Raw genomic sequence first — 18,676 nt, forward strand, 5'->3', positions numbered from 1 at the left:
TGTCCCCATCTATTACAGCTACCCCTCAAGCATTGAAAGTCGCACTAAGGTCTCCAAGAGAGGAGTGAGCCCATAATTCATCCCCCAGTGCCAATACCAGGGATGGGAGATGGGGCTGACTTAGTTTTGGGAGAGGAAAATAGGAACAGAAGGCCTCGAGCGAGCTGCCCACATCCAAGTGCTGTAACTGGGGACATTTGGGAGGGGGAGTGGTGTGAGCTGGTTTGGTTTGGATGTCCTGAGAATATCTTTGCCTGGAAACTGCCAGGATTAGTTGCTGCTTCTGAGACTTACTTTACATAAGAGTTATAAATACAGAGTGGGCTGAGGACAGAGGGAGGTGAAGAGGGCAGTGATGGCTGTGTCACAGGTGGTGATCCTGCTCTGGGTGGTTATCACTGGGGGGTACTGGGCAGGTACCACAGGCCCTGGGTCTCACGAGGAAAGCAGAGGAATGCTTTTTCCACTGAGTATTTGGGGGGGCTTAGGATGAAATGTTTGACCTTGTCATTCAATTGTGTGTTTGAGCAGCTGTCGTGGTCCCCCAGTGCTTGTGCTGGCCAAATGTGGCCACACAGAGCCACAGCTGGGGATGTTTGGGGTGAGGTGGGTGAATTCCAAGTGCCTGAACCTGTGCTGGAAGGGTCGTGAGGGCCCAGCTGTGGTGTGGTCTGTGAGTTAAATCATTAAGCAGTGGGCCACAGGTGGAGCATATTAAATTAGGATTCTTTTACAGTTTCTCAAGTACTCTCTGGGAAGGTGGGGGAGGTCAAGGTGTGGGGAGAGGCAGCTTTGTCTCTGGCCAGTGCTGATCCAGCCCTGGGATTTCTCTCAAAGCTGTGCTTTGGGAAAGCTGCTTGCTTTCTCTTTCTTCCCTTTCTTGTTTCAGCTTATTTTTTACCTGGTTAAAAAGTGCCTGCAGCATCTTTTCTGTAGAAACTCGAAGGCCTGGGGGATCTGATTATAACTTTGTGCCACTTCAGCTCTGCTCCTTGTTTCCACAACCCTTAGAAGTGTGTGGAAGCTCTTTGAGTCCGTTTTGCTGTGTGTGCTGCAGTGGAAGGGCTCTGCCATGTGCTGGGAACGAGGAATTTTCTTTTCTGAGGGCAGTTGTGACTCTGTGCTGGTTCCTCCCTGCTGCCAGGTGTAGGATCCATGGCAGGAGCCATGTGCATCGGGAACCAGCTCATTCTGGAAGAAGACTACAGTGAATCCTATGTTCCTAACGAGAAAGGTGAGGGTGGCTCGTCCTCCCAGGAGCTGGGAGAAGGGATTCAGGCGTGCATTCAGAAATAGGTGCATTCAGAAAACAGGAATTGGTTTCTGAAGTGGGTGGAGAGGGTGGAATACATGGGATTCTAAAGGAGGCAGAGCTGAATGTCACTTGGCAGTGTCACTCCCCGTGTCCCCAGCCTGGCAGGATGGGCTCTACAGGCACACGGGACTGTGCCGGTGGCTTTGGGCAGTCTTGTTTTGGGCTCAGGATCTCCCAGTGTGCCCACAGCTTTAGCTGAGGGGGGTGGCTCTGTTGTGTAGACCAACTTCACAGATCCCTCTTCTGTTTCCCCAGAAATCCGGGAGTTTGCGCCGATACTCGGGATTGACCCTGACGCGGAGCCGGAGCTGCTGTGGCTGGCCAGGGAGTGCCTGATGACCCCGCTGCCCCCGAATTGGAAGGCCTGGTGAGAGCTCTGGCAGCGGCTGTGCTGGGGGATTCCCAGTGACAGGACAAAGGGAATGGCTTCCAACGGGCAGAGAATAGGGTTAGACAGGGTATCAGGAGCTCAGGGCTTTTTGGGGTGGCAGAAGGGGAAAAACTGTTTGGGAAGCTGGATGTGAGCATCCTGGCAGAGCTGCTTCCCTGCACTGGTACCTTTTTGGCCTCTTGGAGATGTCACACTGCTCTTCCCTGAGCTTCAGGTGCCCACACCATCAGCCATGTTCTGGCCTGTGCAGCTGTATTTTTAACGTGCTCTTTCACCTTTTCCTGCTGTTTTTGCCATGCAGCCGAGATATCACTGGAGGTGGTGAACTCTATTACTTCAACTTTGAAAATGGCTGCTCCATGTGGGAGCATCCCTGTGATGAGCACTACAGGCAGCTGGTCATCCGGGAGCGGGAGAAGCTGCTGGCACGGGGCAGCTTGAAGAAGGAAAAGAAGGAGAAGAAAGAGAAGAAGCAGAAGAAGGAGAAGAAAGAGAAGAAGAAGGACAAGAAGGAGAAGCATTTCCTGAAGCAGCTCCCTGTGAGTAGGCTCTGCTTGCAGTGCTTCTGGGGAGGGCTGGGCAGAGGATGAGCAAGTGGTTTCAAGGACAGAGAGTGCATCCTGAACCCACACCCAGGCGATGGGCAGTGAATCAGCTGGGGTGGGAGCACTGAGTACAGAATCACCCTTAATTCTGGCTGTAAGACACTCTGTAGTGAGCACTTGTGTGTGTCTGGGAGGGAGAGGAGTATTCAGGACTCATTCAGATGGGCATTTAGAAAGCAAAACGTGTGAGTAGATCAACCCCTGTTTCCTTCCCTGCCCTGTGCACTGGTGCCTGCTGGGTGTGGGGTCTCTGAGCAGGGTTAGTGCGGCAGCCCCTGTTGGCACAGGGGAGCTCTTGTCCCGCTCCAAGGTCAGGAGTGTGAGCTGTGCACCTGTGCTGTCCTGCCAGTGATTTCCCTGTGCTTCTCCAGCCCCCAGGCTGCCAGCTGGCACCCATCCAGCCTCCCCTGGGCACCCTCTCTCCTCTCCGTGGCCTCGCACCGTCTTCATCCTTCGCTCTTCGTGGGTCCCTGAACCCGGACCTGGGGCGTGTGGTGGACTCCAGCCTCATCCCCAAGGAAGGAGCTCTGGTGAGGCTCCCTCTTCCCTGGGAATGTGCCCTGGGAAGCACACTGCAAAGGGTCACAGGTGTGGGGACGTTTAGATGACAGGATTTGTGGTCTTCTGTCAGTTTTGAAATACTGTTGTATGTTAAAAAGCTGTATTTCTTTTCTTTTTCTAGGGAGCTCAGTGCTAAATTAGTGGTGAACTTTCTTCTGCTGTGTTTAGCAGATTTAAAGAATTGTTTCAATAACTGTTGTAGAGGAAAAAAAGTCTGTTAAGTTTTAGTAGAATTTGGTGTCCAAATGAAACATGATAAACAATACAGATAATACAATTTAATAAACTATTTTCACTTTTCTATTTGAGAATAAAATTAAAAGAACAGTTTTCCTCATGAATGTAAGGTTTGCAACCATGCTGAATGCTTTATTTATTTATTACTAGAAAGTGACCTGGGGGTCAGTAAAACTTGTTAAGTGGTTAAGAGATTGATCCTTTAAAGGAAGGCAAAGCAAAATATGTGTAAAGCACAGAAATAACCACCTTCACAAATGAACAAACAAGTGGTAGGAAAATGAGCTCCCTCCCAGAATCCAGCAGCTGCCCCATATCTCAGTGGGTCCCTAGCTCCCCTTTCCTGTTGTCTGACCTCTCACTTCCCTTTCTTCTGGCCTTCACAGCCTGCAGAGATCTCGAAGCTCACCAGCCACACTGACAACCTGCTGGACTTGGTCTGTGAAGAGAAAAGTTCCTTGAATGTAACAGTGCCAGAGAAATGGAGAAACGAAGAGGAAGAAAGTGAAAATGAGGTATTTGTGTGCCCTGGCTCTTGCTGCAACCAGAGTGCTGAAGCCTCCTGATGCTCCCCTGGTAATGGCTGCTCCAGTTGCCCCTGGGCTTTCATTTGTGCTGCCTTTTCTTTGTGCTGTTTGGTCCCCAAAAAGCATCTAATCCTATTTTCACATGGTAATCCCTATAAATCAACAGCTGCCACGGTGTCATTCCAAGATGAATTGGCTGTAGGTGCATTGCCATGGCTCTGCTGCCTAATTTCGCTGCTGAGGAACCTCTCCTGTTCCTCCTGTGGAATTGCAGAGGTCAGAATTTTGGCCATTTCATTGTTTGTTTTTGTTTTAATCCCTCAGAGTTTCCATGGGACATCAAGGCTGTTAAAAAACGTGTACCTGGATGTTGAAGCCCTGGGAGGCAGCTTTGACTCTGAGGTAAGAGCACGGTGCTGGGATGGGCAGGGGAGGCTGCCCAGGGCGGGGGAGAAGAGCTGTGGCACTGCCAGGGGATGAGAGTGCAGGAATGGGACCAGAGGGAGGAGTTTCCTGCTTAGGAGCAGGAGCAACCTGGAGCAGAGTGATGGTGAGGAAGGCACAGCAGCAGGGCTGGGGGTGTGAGAAGCCAGATGTGGCCCACAGGGGACAGTGGGGTGGGCATTGAAGGGAAATTTGTGCTTGAGTTGTTGTGGTTTGGAGCTGGGACTTGGGGAGATATCTTTGCAGAGGCTGGAGCTTTGTTTCATCCTCAAATAGAAAAAATAAAGCCAGGTAGGTGAAGCAGGCAAGAGGGAAATCTGCTTTTCCAGGGAACAGCAGGAAAAGGGTCTTGGGTCAGAGGTGCCAGTGCACTTGGTGTGGGAGGAAGGCTCAGTGAGGAAGAGGCACTTCCACTCTGCATGGTGGTGGTCAGGGGGTGTGGAGGGAAGGCTCCGTGTCAGCTGAAGCTGCAGTGTTGGCGCTGGGGAGAGGAGAGGGGAACGTCCTCTGGGAATGCTCTTGCGCCTCACTCAGTTCCACAGGACTCTTCACGTGGGCTGCACGTGGCCGCTTTTCTGTGGCAACACAAAACCTGTTTTTCTTTTTTCTTGCCCTGCTGATAAATCCCGTGGCTGAGGCACGGAGCATTCGGTGCACCCAAGGCCTTGTGCAGACGCTGTGCTTTCCCTGTGCTTCCTCAGCTGGGATCAGGCTTAAGATGACAAGGGCACAATGGGAAGTGCGTTGTAAGCAGCTCCGGTGATTTGGCCCGACTGTTTGTGCTGACATTAATCCTTTCTCACCGCTTTGAAAATCCTGTTCCAGTATCTGAAAGGCAAATTAATTTCTTTTAAAGTGTTTTAGAGTATTTCTCTTATCCTTTTCACAGCACACGAAAATTAAGCTGTAAAGTACTTTGCTGGAGAACCTATTCACGGTGCTGGGCAGGATCTGCAAAGGCTTATGCTAAAGTGGATGTGACAAAGAGAGCCCTGACTCTCTCATCTCCAGACAACAAGCAGCCTGTGGGGGCCCAATTCCTCACTGAAATGTTAATGTGTGCAGGAACAAAGAGCTGTCTTGGCATTTCAGTGCCGCGGGGATGGGGCTTCGGGAATCTATTATGGAATGGCAATTGCTACCCAACAGCCAGGCTGTTAACCCAGATGGGTGATAGCCTAGTCCTGGTAAGATAGCAGTGCCCCGACTGGAAAATAGAATTCTTTTGTAGTTCCATGAGATGGCAGTAGAAAAGCGTTCCTAGGAGTGGGTCTCAGCCTGCTCCCGAGCTGTTCTCCAGCTTCCTTGCAAAGCAGGAGGGAAGGGTTTGTGTGGCAAGACCCCAGGGGGAAATCTAAGCAGTAATAGGTGAAATAATGAAAAAAACTGGCTTCATGTAGCCCCTGGTCAGGGCTGAATGCCTGTATTCAAAGGAAACAGGAGGTTTTAGTGACTTGCTGGGACAGGCTGTTGAGTGGAGTGGAGGCAGCCTCAGACACGGCTCGCAGGGAACCCGGAGCTGGGAAGTGTCTGGGAGAACAGTGAGTTTGTGGAGCTGGCCAGCAGGAAAAGCAGCACTGAAGCCTCCAACAGCTTGATGTTTGGGAATCTGGGCCTGTGAGCTCCCGAATTCCCAGGAAAGCTGTTCAGCTGGAGAGCTTTCCGCTCTAGGGGTGCGTGTGGTGGGTGGTGACCCGTCACAGGCGGGGCGAGTATTCCAGCTTGGGAAGGTGCTGTGGGGAATTCTGCAAGTGGCTGTGTCCCCCCCCACTAGGAGAACAACAAGGAGGAGCAGGAGGACCGTGGCAGCCCATCAGCTGGTGCTGCTGATGCTGCTGAAGCTGCTCCCCAGCCCCATGGGAGCCCTGAGGAGGAAGGTGCCAGCCTGGGAGAGGTGACAGTGGCTCCCTGGCATCCCCGCCCCGCTTGCACGGTGCCAGCCAGGCTTTGCATGCAGTAGGCAGCTTCTGCTGTTGTGGTGTGTGTCTGTGGCTGCTTGGCTTGTTTCTGTTGTTGGTGGTTAAAGTTTCATGCTGATCACTGGAAGTAATGATTGGATAGGCAGGAATTTCCCATCTGTTTGTGCCACTCAGTGCAGGTAAAAGGTTGGGAAAAGATCACCCAAAGCCAGTTATAACCCAGGTGACTTGTCCAGCTCTGAAATCTGTAGAAAATCCACAGTCTGTTGTTACAGGAGGACAAACCTCCCTCCTCCTCCTCCTCCACCTGTGTCTGACTGGCACGGTTCCCTCTTCTGCAGAGTTGCATTTGTGATCATCAAGGTGTGCTGCTAACAAAAGGTTTGCCCGTAATTGCCATTGAAATAGGATTCTGCCAGCCAAAGAGATTATTCTGGGATATTTTAGTAGCTGAAGTGAACTTGCCTGGAGAGAAATCCTTTTGTGTGCACACCATTGCTGGCGTATTGATATATTTTGGTGTGTGTGATCCTGTGTTCAAGCATCGGAATCCTGCTTGGCCTCATTTGGGATATCCTGGATGCTGCCAGGTCTCCTGGGGGGATGACCTCAGGAGAACTCTGCAGCAAGTTGTCCAAAAGGAGCATAATTTTGCATAATTCCCCATAAAAGGGGAAGCACGAGGGCGACTAAAGAAGTTCCCCTTGCCCACCTTTCTCTGGGTCCTGGTGTCCCCAAGGAGCCTCGTGTGGCTGGTTGGTGACTCTGGGAATCTCTGCTGGACAGGGGCTGGGAGCTGTCAGTCCCAGGGAATTGCAGGTGAGGCCCAGAGCTGCAGGATTTTTGGGAAGTGCCCGGGGGTTTCTCTGTCCCCTCCATCCTGCTGGATGCTCGCTCGTCCCCGGGGAGGTCTGGCAGACCAATGCCACACTCTGGAACACGCTCCCGGAGCGTTCCAGCTCCAGGCTGGGAGCTGACAGCGTTCCGGAGGCACTCTGATAAAAATACACTGCTAAAATATGCGCTCAGTGTACGGAACACGCCGTGCACAGGATGCAGGGAATGTTTGACAAGACACCGCGGCATTAATAAAACAGTGAGGAAGTGGGACGTGCGAGCAGGTCTGTTTGCATGCTGATGAAGGAGCCTTCTCCTGGCTATTCCCCTCTCCATGGGCAGTGTTGTGGCATCCCCGCTGCTGGGAGAGGCAGTTGAACCTTTGGGTGACTAAGCTTTAACTCGGGGTTGTTTTTTTCCCCCATCTCTCAGCCTCCTGTGTTAGTCACGGGCTCGTTCTGAGCTCCGAGTGGTGCTTTCAATCAGTGCCCACCCTCCAGTCTCCAATCTGTCCCACTGGAAGGTGGGATGGTGATCCTGCCTGCTCTCCTCTGCTTAAAATGTCAGGCAGAAGTGAAATGTCCTGTCATGGTCTCTTACAAATTTCCGTCTCTCACTGAACAGATCCAGTGTGGAAGCATAAATGGGCCTGTTGTGGGGCACGGCGGGTGCTCCCAGGGGCTGGTGGCCTTGCACAGCCACTCTTATCCACTGAGATCCTGTGAATAAAAAGGCAACAGATCAAAAAAAAGTCAGAGCCCAAGACATGATTGTGTCAATGGAGTCCCTTGCCTCGGAATGGGACTGTGTGAAAAGAAGTCAAACAGGTCTTGAAGTCACCCAAAGCTTTGTGATTTTGCTGCTTGCTGTAGGAGAGCCTGCGCTGTTCCTGACTCCTGCATTCTGCCCCAGAGAGAGAATGTTGGGTCTCTAATTGTGTTTGACTTGCTGCCTAGAAGGAGTCTTTAAAATCAAGACATCCTGAAGAAGTGCCAGAGTCTTCCTTGGATTCTGGTGCTGCGTGCCCTCCGTCTTCGGTTCAGATCCTCCCCGGAGATGCTGACAGCAGCCTGTCTGCCCAGAACAAGGAGGGGGAACTTGCTGGGGATGAAGTAGTGGACAAGGAGGATGCTGAGGTGGAAGGAGATGCCTCTGCAGCTGAGGAGTTGCCTCAGTCTGAGGGTGAAGGAAGCGCAGCAGGGACGGACGTGCCCGGCTCTCCTGGGCAGCCCGGAGCCGCCTCTCCGGCTGCGGAAGGGGCCGAGGCAGATCAGCTGGTGAGCCTGGCTGCCACTGCTGACACTGTGTCCTGTGGAGAAAAGGTACTGGATGAAGAGAGGGAAGAAGCAGCTGATTCCAAATCAGAGAACAGGCTGGATGATGGCAAAGTAAGCGATGTGCCTGTGTGGGTTTGGTGTTGGCTGTTCCCGTCGTCTCGTCAGGCCTTGACTCAGGAAAGCTCTTGGAGCACTCTCTGGTTTTCTGTGAAGCCAGTCCCAAGCGCTTTCCTGGTCAGCAGGGTCATTCCTGGGGGGGGCACGAGTGCTCTGAATTCCCAGATTGGCATCTCCAGGACTGAGCTGGGCAATTCTTCTCTCCTGCACACACCAAGTGCTGCCCAAAGCCACCAGCGGGCAAAACCCTCGACTGCGCCGCGTGTTTTGAGTCCGGGAGGAGGAGCAGTCTCAGCTTCCAGTGCTGCCGTCTGTCCTGGGCGAGCAGGGCTGATAATGAAGCTCACGCCGAGCCCAGCTGTCTGTGCTGCTTTGTTTCTCTCCTTCTGTTGTTTCTCTCAGCTTGCTCAGAGCTGGGGCAGGCGCGTAAGGAGCTGCCAGGCGCCGCGTTCGCAGCTCCGCGAGAGGTGCGAGGTTGGGGTGGGGAAGGACGGAGCCTCGGGGTTGGTTCTGGAGCTGGGAGCACAGAACGTTCCAGTCCTCCCACTCTGTGGGGAGAACTGGCCACGCTGCAGAAGCAGGGCCTTGGGCTGAGCGTCACACGCTGCCCGTGGCCTGGCCCCGCAGCTGGGCTGCCAGACACGCGCTGTCCGCTCGTGTTCGTTCACGTTCCAGAGTGGAATCCGAGCCAGAAGATGGGATCTGATGAACGATCTCTCTCCAGTCTGGCTGCTTTCCTGCTGATTTTGGTGATTTCTCAAGTTCACTGATGCGTGATGTCTGTAAGAAATGATAAACTGCAAAACCGAGCCTGGGAAACGCGCTCTGTCCTGAAGAGCTGAGAGCGTTGCTTTCCCAAACTCATCTGTGTGCTTTGTGCACCTGAGCTGTTCTGCTGAAGTCAGCAGGGCCACAGGGTGTTCCCATCGAGCAGTGCTGATGGCTGGGAAGGCAGGAGCCCTCACTGCACTCAGGCACAGCAAAATGGAATATTTAAAGTGCTTTTATGGCTCCAGTGCTGTTCTGTGTGGTGGGCTGGGAGCTCTGAGAGCTGCAGAGATTCTTGCACATGGCGAGGAAGCAAGTGCCTTTTATCACGGGTGTTTGAAGAGCACTTTTTTGCCCTCCCCAGCCCCTTCTCCTGCCCTCCTGTGAAGCGGTGTCTTGTGCTTGTCTTGTGGGTCACACATCCTCGGTGTCTTCCCCATGATGTTCAGTCACCTTTTCTTCCCTGAGAGAGGCCAGATTTGTGTTCCCAGTAGCAGCTGCCGTGTTGGGAATGCCCAGGTGGAGCTGCAGGGCTAGGACATGTGCAGGCTGTAATGTGTATTTCCTCTCAGCTTTCAAAGGCATCCGGGGTCAGTGGCTGTGAGCAGGACTTGCCCATCTCCAAGTGCTCCGACCATGAGGTGGTTCAGCCTGTGGTGAGTCACCAAAAGCTCCTTTTTCCTTGGCTGTGGGCTTCAGGTTCCTCTGGGATGGTGCAGCCAGTGGGTGCAGTGCCCACCTCGTGCAGTGCCCTCGCAGCTGTGCGTGGCACAGGCCAGCAGTGTCACCCTGCACCTTGCAGACTGGGTCTGTGGGTGAGGTAATATCCCTGGAAAAGTAGGTCACAGAGAGCTGAGGCTGTACTTGGATAATTGCAAAAAGGAAAATAATAAGCAATGTAAAAATTGTGCTTTGAGGGGCTCAGCAGCTTTTGCTGAGGGGGGTGTGTGTGGCTGGGAGACCCTGCTCCGGAGGGTCCCCGCGGCAGAGCAGGGGGGAGGGCGGCCCTGGCATGGGGGAGATGCCCATCAGCATCTCTTCATCTCCACAGGAAGCTGCCGTTGCCATCTGCCAGTGGGAGCAGAGGCAGCGTGGCCAGCAAATGGCTGAGAATGTCATTATTTACTGCGCTGGTACGAGCCTGTGCTGGCAAGTGGCTCGGCCTTGTGTGGGCACGTGTGCAGGGCCCCCGAGGCTGCCAGGAGCAGGGATTGTCTCGAAGGGTGAGGAAAGAAACCCCAGGAAATGTGCAGCAGGACCACAAAGGGGAGCAGTAGAGCCTGGGGAAGATGTGCCTCCTTTGGAGGTTCCTTGTGCCACCCTTGCCTGCTGAAGCCAGTGGCATGGAGGGGTGCTCTGGGGCTGTGCCAGTGCCCTCTCGTGTGGCACTGATGTCCCTTGATCCCACAGGGAGGGACCCAGTGAAGGGAAATGCTGCTGCCCTGCTGTCAGTGGGGTGGTGAGCAGGGGTATTCCGAGCTGTGTTGGGATCTTGGTCTCGGGATCTCTGGTTTCTCATCAGGGACTGATCCTTTCTGCTTTCTTTTTTAGGGCTTGGACTTCAAGAGCCTGCTTTCTAAGGAGGTTCTGCATGTGGGGACTGCGTCTCCTGATTTGGACAGCCCCGAGTGCAAGGTCAGCGCCGTGTGAGTGGTCGGGGGGGTCTGTGAGCAGGCAGGTGGAATCCTGTGGTGTGGTGCTGTCAGTAAAGGCTTGCAGAGGTGAACAGCAGCGATGTGTGAAGTGTCGGAGGTCACAGCAGCACCACCAGTGCATTTTTTTTTTCTGTAGAGATGAGGTGCAGGTGGCTACACAAAGAACATAAACCCTGAGGTGGCTGGCGGGGTGTACACAGGCAGGCTCCCCTGTGTGCTTTCCCTGCCCCACTATGACAGCCAGTAAATGGCTTTCCTGGGGAATGGAGGAAGTAGAGTCTATTTTCCTTTCTTCTTTTGTGTGTCTATTTGTCCTTTTCTTTCTCTTAAGCAGATGGGAAGGATTTGTGTGGCAGAGCACGATAGAATCAATGGGAAGAAAAGGAGGTTAACTCCCTCTGACAGATTTTGGTAGAGGGAAGCTTATTTTTAAGCATTTGGTTGTCTTGCCTGCTTTAATGCAGGGGGAAAAGGGGCTCCTTTCAGTGAGTCTGTGGCACATGGAGTGTACATGTGTGCACATGGCTGTGTCAGCCTGGGATGCAGCTCTGGTCAGGCAGCCCTGCCTGAGGATTGCTGTGTATCTCTGGTTTATCCTTGTCTTCTCAGCGTGGCTCTGAGTTGGCTTGCTCAGCCCCACGTTCCTCTGGAGCCCTCCTGCTCCGTCTCTGTGTTGATTGGAGGCAGGATCCAGGATCCAGCTGGGGTTACTCAGCCTTGCCCTGATTGTGAGCGGATCAGCTGCTCTGGAGGAGAGACCCTGAGTGGCAAACTCCCCACCTGTCCAGCAGAGAGGAGCAATCCTGTTTGCAAGGTTGTGTCTGGAGAATACACCTGTCCTCTTGTGCCTAATAATGAGCATAATCAGATGTGAAGGGAAAACAAAACATATGCCTGCTGTGCTGGCCCTCTCCCTCCCCGCAGCGCAGGCACTGTGCATGCAAATGCTGCTCGGAGCAGCCACGTTTGGGTTTATTACAGCCGTGTTTGGGGAGAGGTGGGTGTGAAATGGTGCTCCCTGCAGAACTGCAGCTGCTCTTTTGTGTCTGTGCATGGAGGCTCGGCTGGAACGGCTCGGGGTTGTAGGAATGTGCCTGCTTCCATGTGAGGAGCTCGCCTTGCTTTGGAGACGTTGGCAAAATATTCTGTTGTTAAAAAAAAAAAAAAAAAGGAAAAGTAAAAGACACCTCTGGCAGCTCGGTGGGCACAGCATTGGAGGGGTTTTGTTGGTGTGTTTTGGCAGGAGCTGTGGTGGCTGCAGAGGCTCTGTGGGATGTGTCCTGCTGGACCTGGGAGAGGGGAGGCTGCTCCTTCTCCCCTTCCCTTACCAGGGACTGAAAGTGCAAGATGCAGAGCTGTGGGATCATAGAATATCCTGAGTTGGCAGGAACCCACAGATATCATCAAAGTCCAGCTCCTGGCCCGGCACAGACACCCCAAAGTCCCACCTGTGCCTGAGAGCACTGTCCAAGTGCTCCTGGAGCTCTGGCAGCCTCGGGGCTGTGCCCATTCCCTGGGCAGCCTGGGCAGTGCCCGACCCTCGGGGAAAAAAGCAAACCTGTCCCACGTGCTCAGTGCTGGCACCTTGCAGCCTGATCTGAGCTGATGTGAGATGTCCCTTGGGATCTGGGCTGTGCAGAGGGAGGGGATGGCCCATTATCTGTCATCCCTGTGTTCTCACAGCTGGTTTTGTGTCTTGAGCATGTGAAGTGTCCTCCGGGGATGCAGCTGGGTGGAAAACTGAGCTGCTTGGGGTTCTGGGACTGCTGGGGATCCTGGGGCAACAGGAGGGGCAAGGATCTGATAATTTCACAGACAAGGCTTAAAATCTGCCCTGCAGATGGGTGCTGTCCTCCCCTTCCCAATGTGTCCAGAGGTTCCTGCAGCCCAGGATTCCTGGGGAGGGGCTGCCCTGTTGGGCAGAGGGGCAGTAGCAGCCCTGTGCACGAGCTCAGGGGAGTTATCCCGTGAGCAGGTACCCTCTTTCCAAGATGATCTCCTTCCCCATTTGTCTGGCTCCTTCCCGTTCCCAGGCAGCGGTGACAGAGCCCATTTGGAGTGAGGAAACATTTGCTGAGCTCCTCGGTTCTGAGGAATTGGAGCCATTAGTTACAGGGGCAGGAGGGGGCCGGGGTGGGGGGCTCTGCCCAGGCTGATGTGATGGGAGGTGACAGCACTTGCAGGGAATCCTTCTGCCGCTTGCTCCACTGAACATTTGCATAAATTACTGCAGCTTTAATTCCGTGTTGTTTTGGCCCTGCTCCACGCACAGCCCTGCAAGGCAGGGGCTGAGCTCACCTGCTGGGGTTCCCAAAAATTTATGAATGGGCCCTCCCTGCTTCCTGTGGGGCTGGCAGGTGAGGAGGGAAGTCCTTCCCCTCCTCAGGTGTCCCTGCTGGAGGGACAGAGGGATCTGGGAGCTGGCAGGGGGGGAAAGGAGCAGCTGATTATTTCACATTCGAGTATTTTCTATTCATATTTCAAGTACTGTGCCATAAATAAGCCAACTGAATGCTCGATGTGCTGCCAAGGGGGCTGGATTCCCTGGCAGCACCCACCCTGATGTATCCCAGAGTCAGAAATCCCTGGACTGGTGACTCTGTGTGCAGCCCATCACACCCTGCCCTGGAACCAGGATGGGAGGCAGGGCTGAGTCCTGATGTGATTTTTGGTCCCAGACAATACATCCTTTGTTTCATTGCCACAGCACTTTGTGTGTGTGTGTGACATTGCTCTTTTAGGAGATTTCTCTCCTGGGCTTTCCAGGGAGTTTAGTGTGACTTGGGATTGTAAAATGACCTTCAGGAGAGAAAAGCCAAACCTGTGTCCCAAGTTCTTAGTGCTGGCAGGGAGTTCATCTCTTTCCTGAGAAAGCTGAGCTCCCAGGCCTGCCCTTGTGCTTCTGGAAGGATTCCTGGGGTGGTTGGAGACCCTTGGATACCCTCAGGGGAGGAGCCTGGCACATCCAGCGTTCTGGAACAGCCTGCGGGTGCCATATGGTCCACCTCATTCTGTGGACCTTCAGCAGAACTCCTGCGAGGTCTTGGATGGCGATGGAACCACAAACTCCACCCTGTTTGCTTTTACCTGCAGGCCCAGGAGCTGGGAGAAGAGGAGAAAGATCAAAGCAAAGCCAGTGCAGAGGAAGAGCAAAACAGAAGAGCAGAAGCTGCTGAGAGGTATGGTACAAACAGAGCCACAAGGGAGGCGTGGGCAGCTCCAGCTGCTGCTGCCTCTCCTGCCTTGTCCTCCCTGCTCTGCTTGCTGCAGCCTGTCCAGGCGTGCCCTGTACAGCACCCCCAGATGCTGCAGCCTCTCACAGGGTCTTTCCCACTAAACCTCTCGCTTCTCCTGCCACCTCCTTAGCCCTGCCTCAGCAGGTTTCAGCTTCTGCCTGGGTGGGCAGTGACGGTGCCTGCCCATCATTTCCCTGGGGCTGCCCCAGTTGTGGCTCTGGCCTCTGCCTCCCTCACAGCTCCCGCTGCTCTCGGAGGCTGTGAAAGTCCTGCTCTTGCCAGGATGGTCTGAGCCTGGTAACGCCGTGTGCTGGGCCCTGGGGTGTTAAAAGGGGAAGATGTGGCCACTGGCCATTGCCTGATGGCAGCCTTACTGGCCCTGCTGGGCTGAGCCTGTAGCTAAAGGCTCTCAGGGTGTCTGTTCCTGGTGCCAGGAGAGTCCAGCTGTGATGGGAACAGTTCTCTTCCTTCCACAGAGGTGGCCTTGACCAGGTGTGAGCATGAAGCTGTTTTATATCCTGGCACGTGGACAGCTGACCAGCTGTTATCCCAAGAGGAATGCTGGCTTCCAGACCCCCAGTTACCACAAGGACTGGGCTGTCTAGGGGAGCTGTTTCCAGCCTGTTTATGGGGATTTGTTTGGAACAGTTGGAGTTCTGTTCTGAGCAGTGAGTTCTGTGCTCCCTCGAGCTCCTCCTCCTTGGAGAGCCCCAGCCTGGCATTTACAGATGAGTTGTGTCAAAGCTCTTGGCCTTCACACAGAGTTACACGTTCTCCAGGGCACTGGGAACCAAGGAGCTGCTGCCTGTGCCAGGAAAATTCGTGAGCAGAAGCTGCAGTCCGTCTTAATGACTGGCTGTGTGGGATTTGCAGCCTTGTTCTTGGAGGAGCTGTTCGTGTGAGGGTCTCCAAAAACGTGTTCTGCCCGCAGGAATTGTCTCCTTATCACTTGGTTCCTGCTTCCCAGCTGAGCATCCTCTCTTTCTCTCTGCCTGTGAAGCTGCTTGTGCTTGCCCTGTCTCTCCTCTCTGTGCTTCTGAGATGAAGTAGGACTGTAAATACAAACATGCCTGCCAACACTTCCAGCTGTAATTTGGACAGCAGTGTGAGTATGGCTGATAGGGCTGATGCACCTTGGGGACATTCTCCAAGGACCTGGAAAGAGTGGGATAACCCAGGGAAGGGATCCAGCACATTGAGACTGATATCCATAATATCCTCAGCTGCCTGTTAGTCTGACACGAGATGGTGGGAATTGTGTGGAGCTTCCCTGTGGCTTTGGCAGCCCCGTGTTGGCCAGGCAGGTCCTGTTGGCAGGCATGGCTTGGTGCCCACCTGTGTCACCTGCACGTCCTTGTCCACCTGCAGCAGCCACTTGACTCTGACCTGAACTAATCTGATCTTCTGTCCCCTCTTTTGTGCTGCCAAGTGAGAGGGATCTCTGTGCTTGTGAGACACCAGTGGAGCGTTTCGGGTTAGAAAATCCCGATGGGGCGGAGGCTGCAGAGCCGCAGGAGGGAGCCCTGGATAGCCTGGTGGATCCCGAGGAGCTTCCTGCCCCACAGAACACGTAAGGGCTTCGTGTCAGTCCCTGGTGGTGTGACTGTGACAGCTTCAGTCCGTTTGTCCCCCTTCAGGGTGGCTGGAGCTCGCATGTGAAGCGGGAGCTGCGGTTTGTGGGCACAGCGGCGCTCCGGCAGCTGTTCCCCTGCCAGAGTGCCAAGTGAACAGCCTGTGCTGGGGAGGGCGGGAGCAGCAGCTCAGCCCTCGGGGTCTGTGGCTCAGGACTCGGTGGGATGAGGGAGAGCCGCTTGTTTGTCTTTGGGAAAGCCTTCCCCGTGCTGAGGCTGCGAGTGTTCACCCTCCCCGAGAAACGCTTCCACGCAGAACTTGCTGAGTGATGCTGAGCTGGGGGGGGAAGGGCAAAAACCCACCAATTCACCCCATTTTACAGCTACTGGGCACGTTGGTGGTATTGAAATAAAGAGGTCAGGGCTCAGCTCCTGCCCAAGGCGCTGTTCTGTGCTGCTCCATGGGTGGCAGTTGTGGATTCCTACCTGCAGCTCCCTGAGACAGAGGATCTCAGTGGATGTGAGTGTGCTGACTTTGCATTCCGTGTCAAATGACACATCAGCAGATGCAGCTGGAAAAATTAGGCAGCGTGTCTCTGGGGACGAAGTGCTGGGGAAGGAATCTGTGTTCTGTTAGGAACTGTGGTGCTGTGTGAACGTGTGTGCGCTGGCTGGATCTCCTTCTGAGCGAAAACTGGGGCAAAAGGAAGAATGTGATAACCAGGTGGAAGTGGCTGAATTGCTCTGCAGAGCAGCCCGATAAAGGACACCTGCTGCAGGGGGTGGTCTGGGGGGGCACCAGCGAAGGGGGATTGTTCCAGAACCCCACTACTTTCCTCTGGCTTGCTCTTTTTGCTAATGGCTGCAGGAATGACCTTTTCTCCTCTGACTCGAGGCTGAATTACTGGGGCTGTTATTTCCCTGATTCCTGGCAGAAGTCCCTCTGCCTTGCACTGCCAGTCTCACAGCATGGAGAGACCTTCCTGCTCCAGCTTTCGCTAGCAAAGAACAAAAATCTTTCTTCCTAGACTAATCTCAATTTTCCCCTCCTTCCCCTTCAGCTTCTTTCAGACCTTATAATTTTGCTGCTGTCTGTCTGAAAAAAAACCTTAATTAGAACCAGATTGGGTTTGAAATTTTGGAGTGCTGAGGGCTTTCTGTTGCCTGGAGCTGGCAAATTCCCAGCACACTTTAGGTTGCAATTGCAGAAAAATACCTGGTCCATGAGAAGCACCAATCCCTGGGCTGGGAGTAGGTACTGATGGCATCTGCTCCTGTGCCTGGCAGCCTGGCCAGGGTTTTTCATGAAGTGAGATTTTATTGCACTCACAAGGCGAGCTCTGGTGGGCCAAAATCTGAATTATTTAGGCCTGGAGTGCAGCTGGGGCTGGGTTTAATTTGTCAGTTGGAGATTCTCTGGGAGTCAGCGAGCGGATCCACCAGTGGTCCTCAGGGTCCACCTGAGGTCAGCAGTGAAGCTTCTGGAGTAGGTGGCTCTGAGATTTTTGGTTTGGAGTTGATGCTCTTTGGAGGATGTTCCTGTTCCTTTTGTGTTGCTCTGTTTTCTGTCACCCTTTTGCCAAAGGAGCTTTTTCTCTTTGGTAGGCAACCTGAGAAGGAAATTGAGCAGTCCTTGAAGCAGCCTAATGATGAATCCCTGGAGGAAATAGTCAAGGAGATGGAGACAGAGCTGGAGCAAGAGGAAATACATTTATTTCAAGCAAAGGAGGAGAAAATTCAGCAATTCCAGGGGGAGATGAGGCAGGAGGAGGAGGAGGAGGAAGAAGCTGAAAAGCTTCCTCAGCAAAAAGAAAAGCCCCTCAGGTACTTTCCTTTTTTACTCTGTCTCCTCCAAGCCTTTCCAAGGTGGGGTTTCATTGCTGCTGGCCACAGACTCGTGCTGTTGTAGCCACCACCTGGGAAGTGGTGCTGCTTTCAGAGCTGGGAGCAAGGAGCAAGATCAGGGCTCTCAGGGAGGAAGAGGAAGGACAGTCTTTGCCTGGCACAGGCAGTCCTGTGTGTGAGGATCTGCAAACCCTGGGATGGACAGTGCCCCACTGGCAGGCTCAGGAAAGGACTCTCCCACCCCAACAGGAGCGGCAGGAGAGCATCCTGCAGGCTGAGCCATGATTCCACACACACACACACAGAGCTTTTGGAGCTCTGAACCTGTCAGTTATGGTTAACCTGGGAGAAGTTTCCAGTTCAGTGCTTGGAGCTCTCCCACCTGGCAGATGTTCAAATCCTGGGCTAAACGGCAGCAACAGGACTGGAAATGGGAGCATTAGAGGAGATGAGGTTACCCCAGAGGAACGATCTGGAGCTCTGATACTGCGTCTTTTACAGAGGGACTTCCAAACAAGGCTTCCAGGAACAGGGCAGGGATGGAAACTAGGATCTGGTAGCAGTGCAGGGGATGGAACAGCACTGGGAGCTGTGTCCTTTCCCTGGGGGAATTTTTCTCTTGAGGCTTCTGTATTATCTTGCTGGATATGATGCTTATGTTCTGAGCAGCCAGAAACAGCATCTTGACATGAAACATCGTGGGGATGCAGTCTGGGTGTGAAGGAAGATGCAGAAATGGCACCTGAAGGGAAAAAAAATGTGTAGCAAAAGGTATAATACAGGAATATGGAGCTTCCAGATGTGCTAATGCATCCAGGTACCTTGCCTGGGAGCCTGCAGCCATTTAATGAGCGTTAAAAAAAACCCCAAAAGAAGTGTAAACTAGGATGATAGAGCAAGTTTTAAACCCACACTGCTCAGGTTTGGTGCTGGGGCTGCATCTCCCGTGCCAGCAGCAGGTCCTGCAGGTGTGGAGGGGAAATGAATGTCTCACCACAGCCAGTGAGATCCCCAGCAGAGCTGTAGCCCTTGGAGAGGTGACTGGGAGATACTGAAGCCTCCTGAGCCTATTTTCTTCTTTTTTATTTTCTGTCTCAGCACTCCAGAAGAAGATTTGGCAAAATCTGAGGAGGAAGAGAGAGAGTTGCTTGTCAGAGAGGGAAAAACCGAGAGACTGGAAAAGCTTCGAGCCCAAATCGCCTCAGATATCGAGGCAGAGCAGGAGAGGATGAGGTGAGAAGTTCTGCTGCTGTCCCTGGGGACATGAACTGCTGGTTTGGGATGGGATGGGAGGGTCGTGCACATCCCCAGCAGCTGCTCAGGGGCAGGTCCTGAGCCTCTCGTGGCTGCTTCTCTGCTGTGGCAGCAGGT

At 53.5% G+C, this 18,676-nt stretch overlaps 1 protein-coding gene across 7 annotated transcripts in view; it reads left to right on the plus strand.

Moving 5' to 3' along the window:
• The first annotated feature begins 6 nt into the window (after nucleotides 1–6).
• The window catches only part of CEP164 (centrosomal protein 164), a 29,094-nt gene continuing 10,424 nt past the window's right edge, over nucleotides 7–18,676 (plus strand). For 3 of the 7 annotated variants that reach the window (XR_006017062.1, XM_042033975.1, XM_042033977.1), the window contains exons 1-14: nucleotides 7–1,234; nucleotides 1,571–1,682; nucleotides 2,008–2,245; nucleotides 2,683–2,841; nucleotides 3,496–3,624; nucleotides 3,961–4,038; nucleotides 5,855–5,974; nucleotides 7,793–8,224; nucleotides 9,571–9,654; nucleotides 10,550–10,633; nucleotides 13,747–13,832; nucleotides 15,319–15,459; nucleotides 17,066–17,284; nucleotides 18,404–18,538. Coding sequence is in view for 6 of the 7 variants with exons in the window: in XM_042033975.1 (XP_041889909.1) it covers nucleotides 1,156–1,234; nucleotides 1,571–1,682; nucleotides 2,008–2,245; nucleotides 2,683–2,841; nucleotides 3,496–3,624; nucleotides 3,961–4,038; nucleotides 5,855–5,974; nucleotides 7,793–8,224; nucleotides 9,571–9,654; nucleotides 10,550–10,633; nucleotides 13,747–13,832; nucleotides 15,319–15,459; nucleotides 17,066–17,284; nucleotides 18,404–18,538 (2,096 nt within the window). In the remaining variant the exon portion in view is untranslated. The remainder of the gene's footprint in view (nucleotides 1,235–1,570; nucleotides 1,683–2,007; nucleotides 2,246–2,682; nucleotides 2,842–3,495; nucleotides 3,625–3,960; nucleotides 4,039–5,854; nucleotides 5,975–7,792; nucleotides 8,225–9,570; nucleotides 9,655–10,549; nucleotides 10,634–13,746; nucleotides 13,833–15,318; nucleotides 15,460–17,065; nucleotides 17,285–18,403; nucleotides 18,539–18,676) is intronic. The other 4 variants (XM_042033978.1, XM_042033979.1, XM_042033980.1 and 1 more) reach the window with 4 other exon arrangements.

This window comes from Corvus kubaryi, unplaced genomic scaffold (assembly GCF_017639235.1).
Source record: "Corvus kubaryi isolate FWS band 111438036 unplaced genomic scaffold, C.kubaryi_AGA036_p1.0 37367, whole genome shotgun sequence".
Lineage (NCBI taxonomy): Eukaryota > Metazoa > Chordata > Aves > Passeriformes > Corvidae > Corvus > Corvus kubaryi.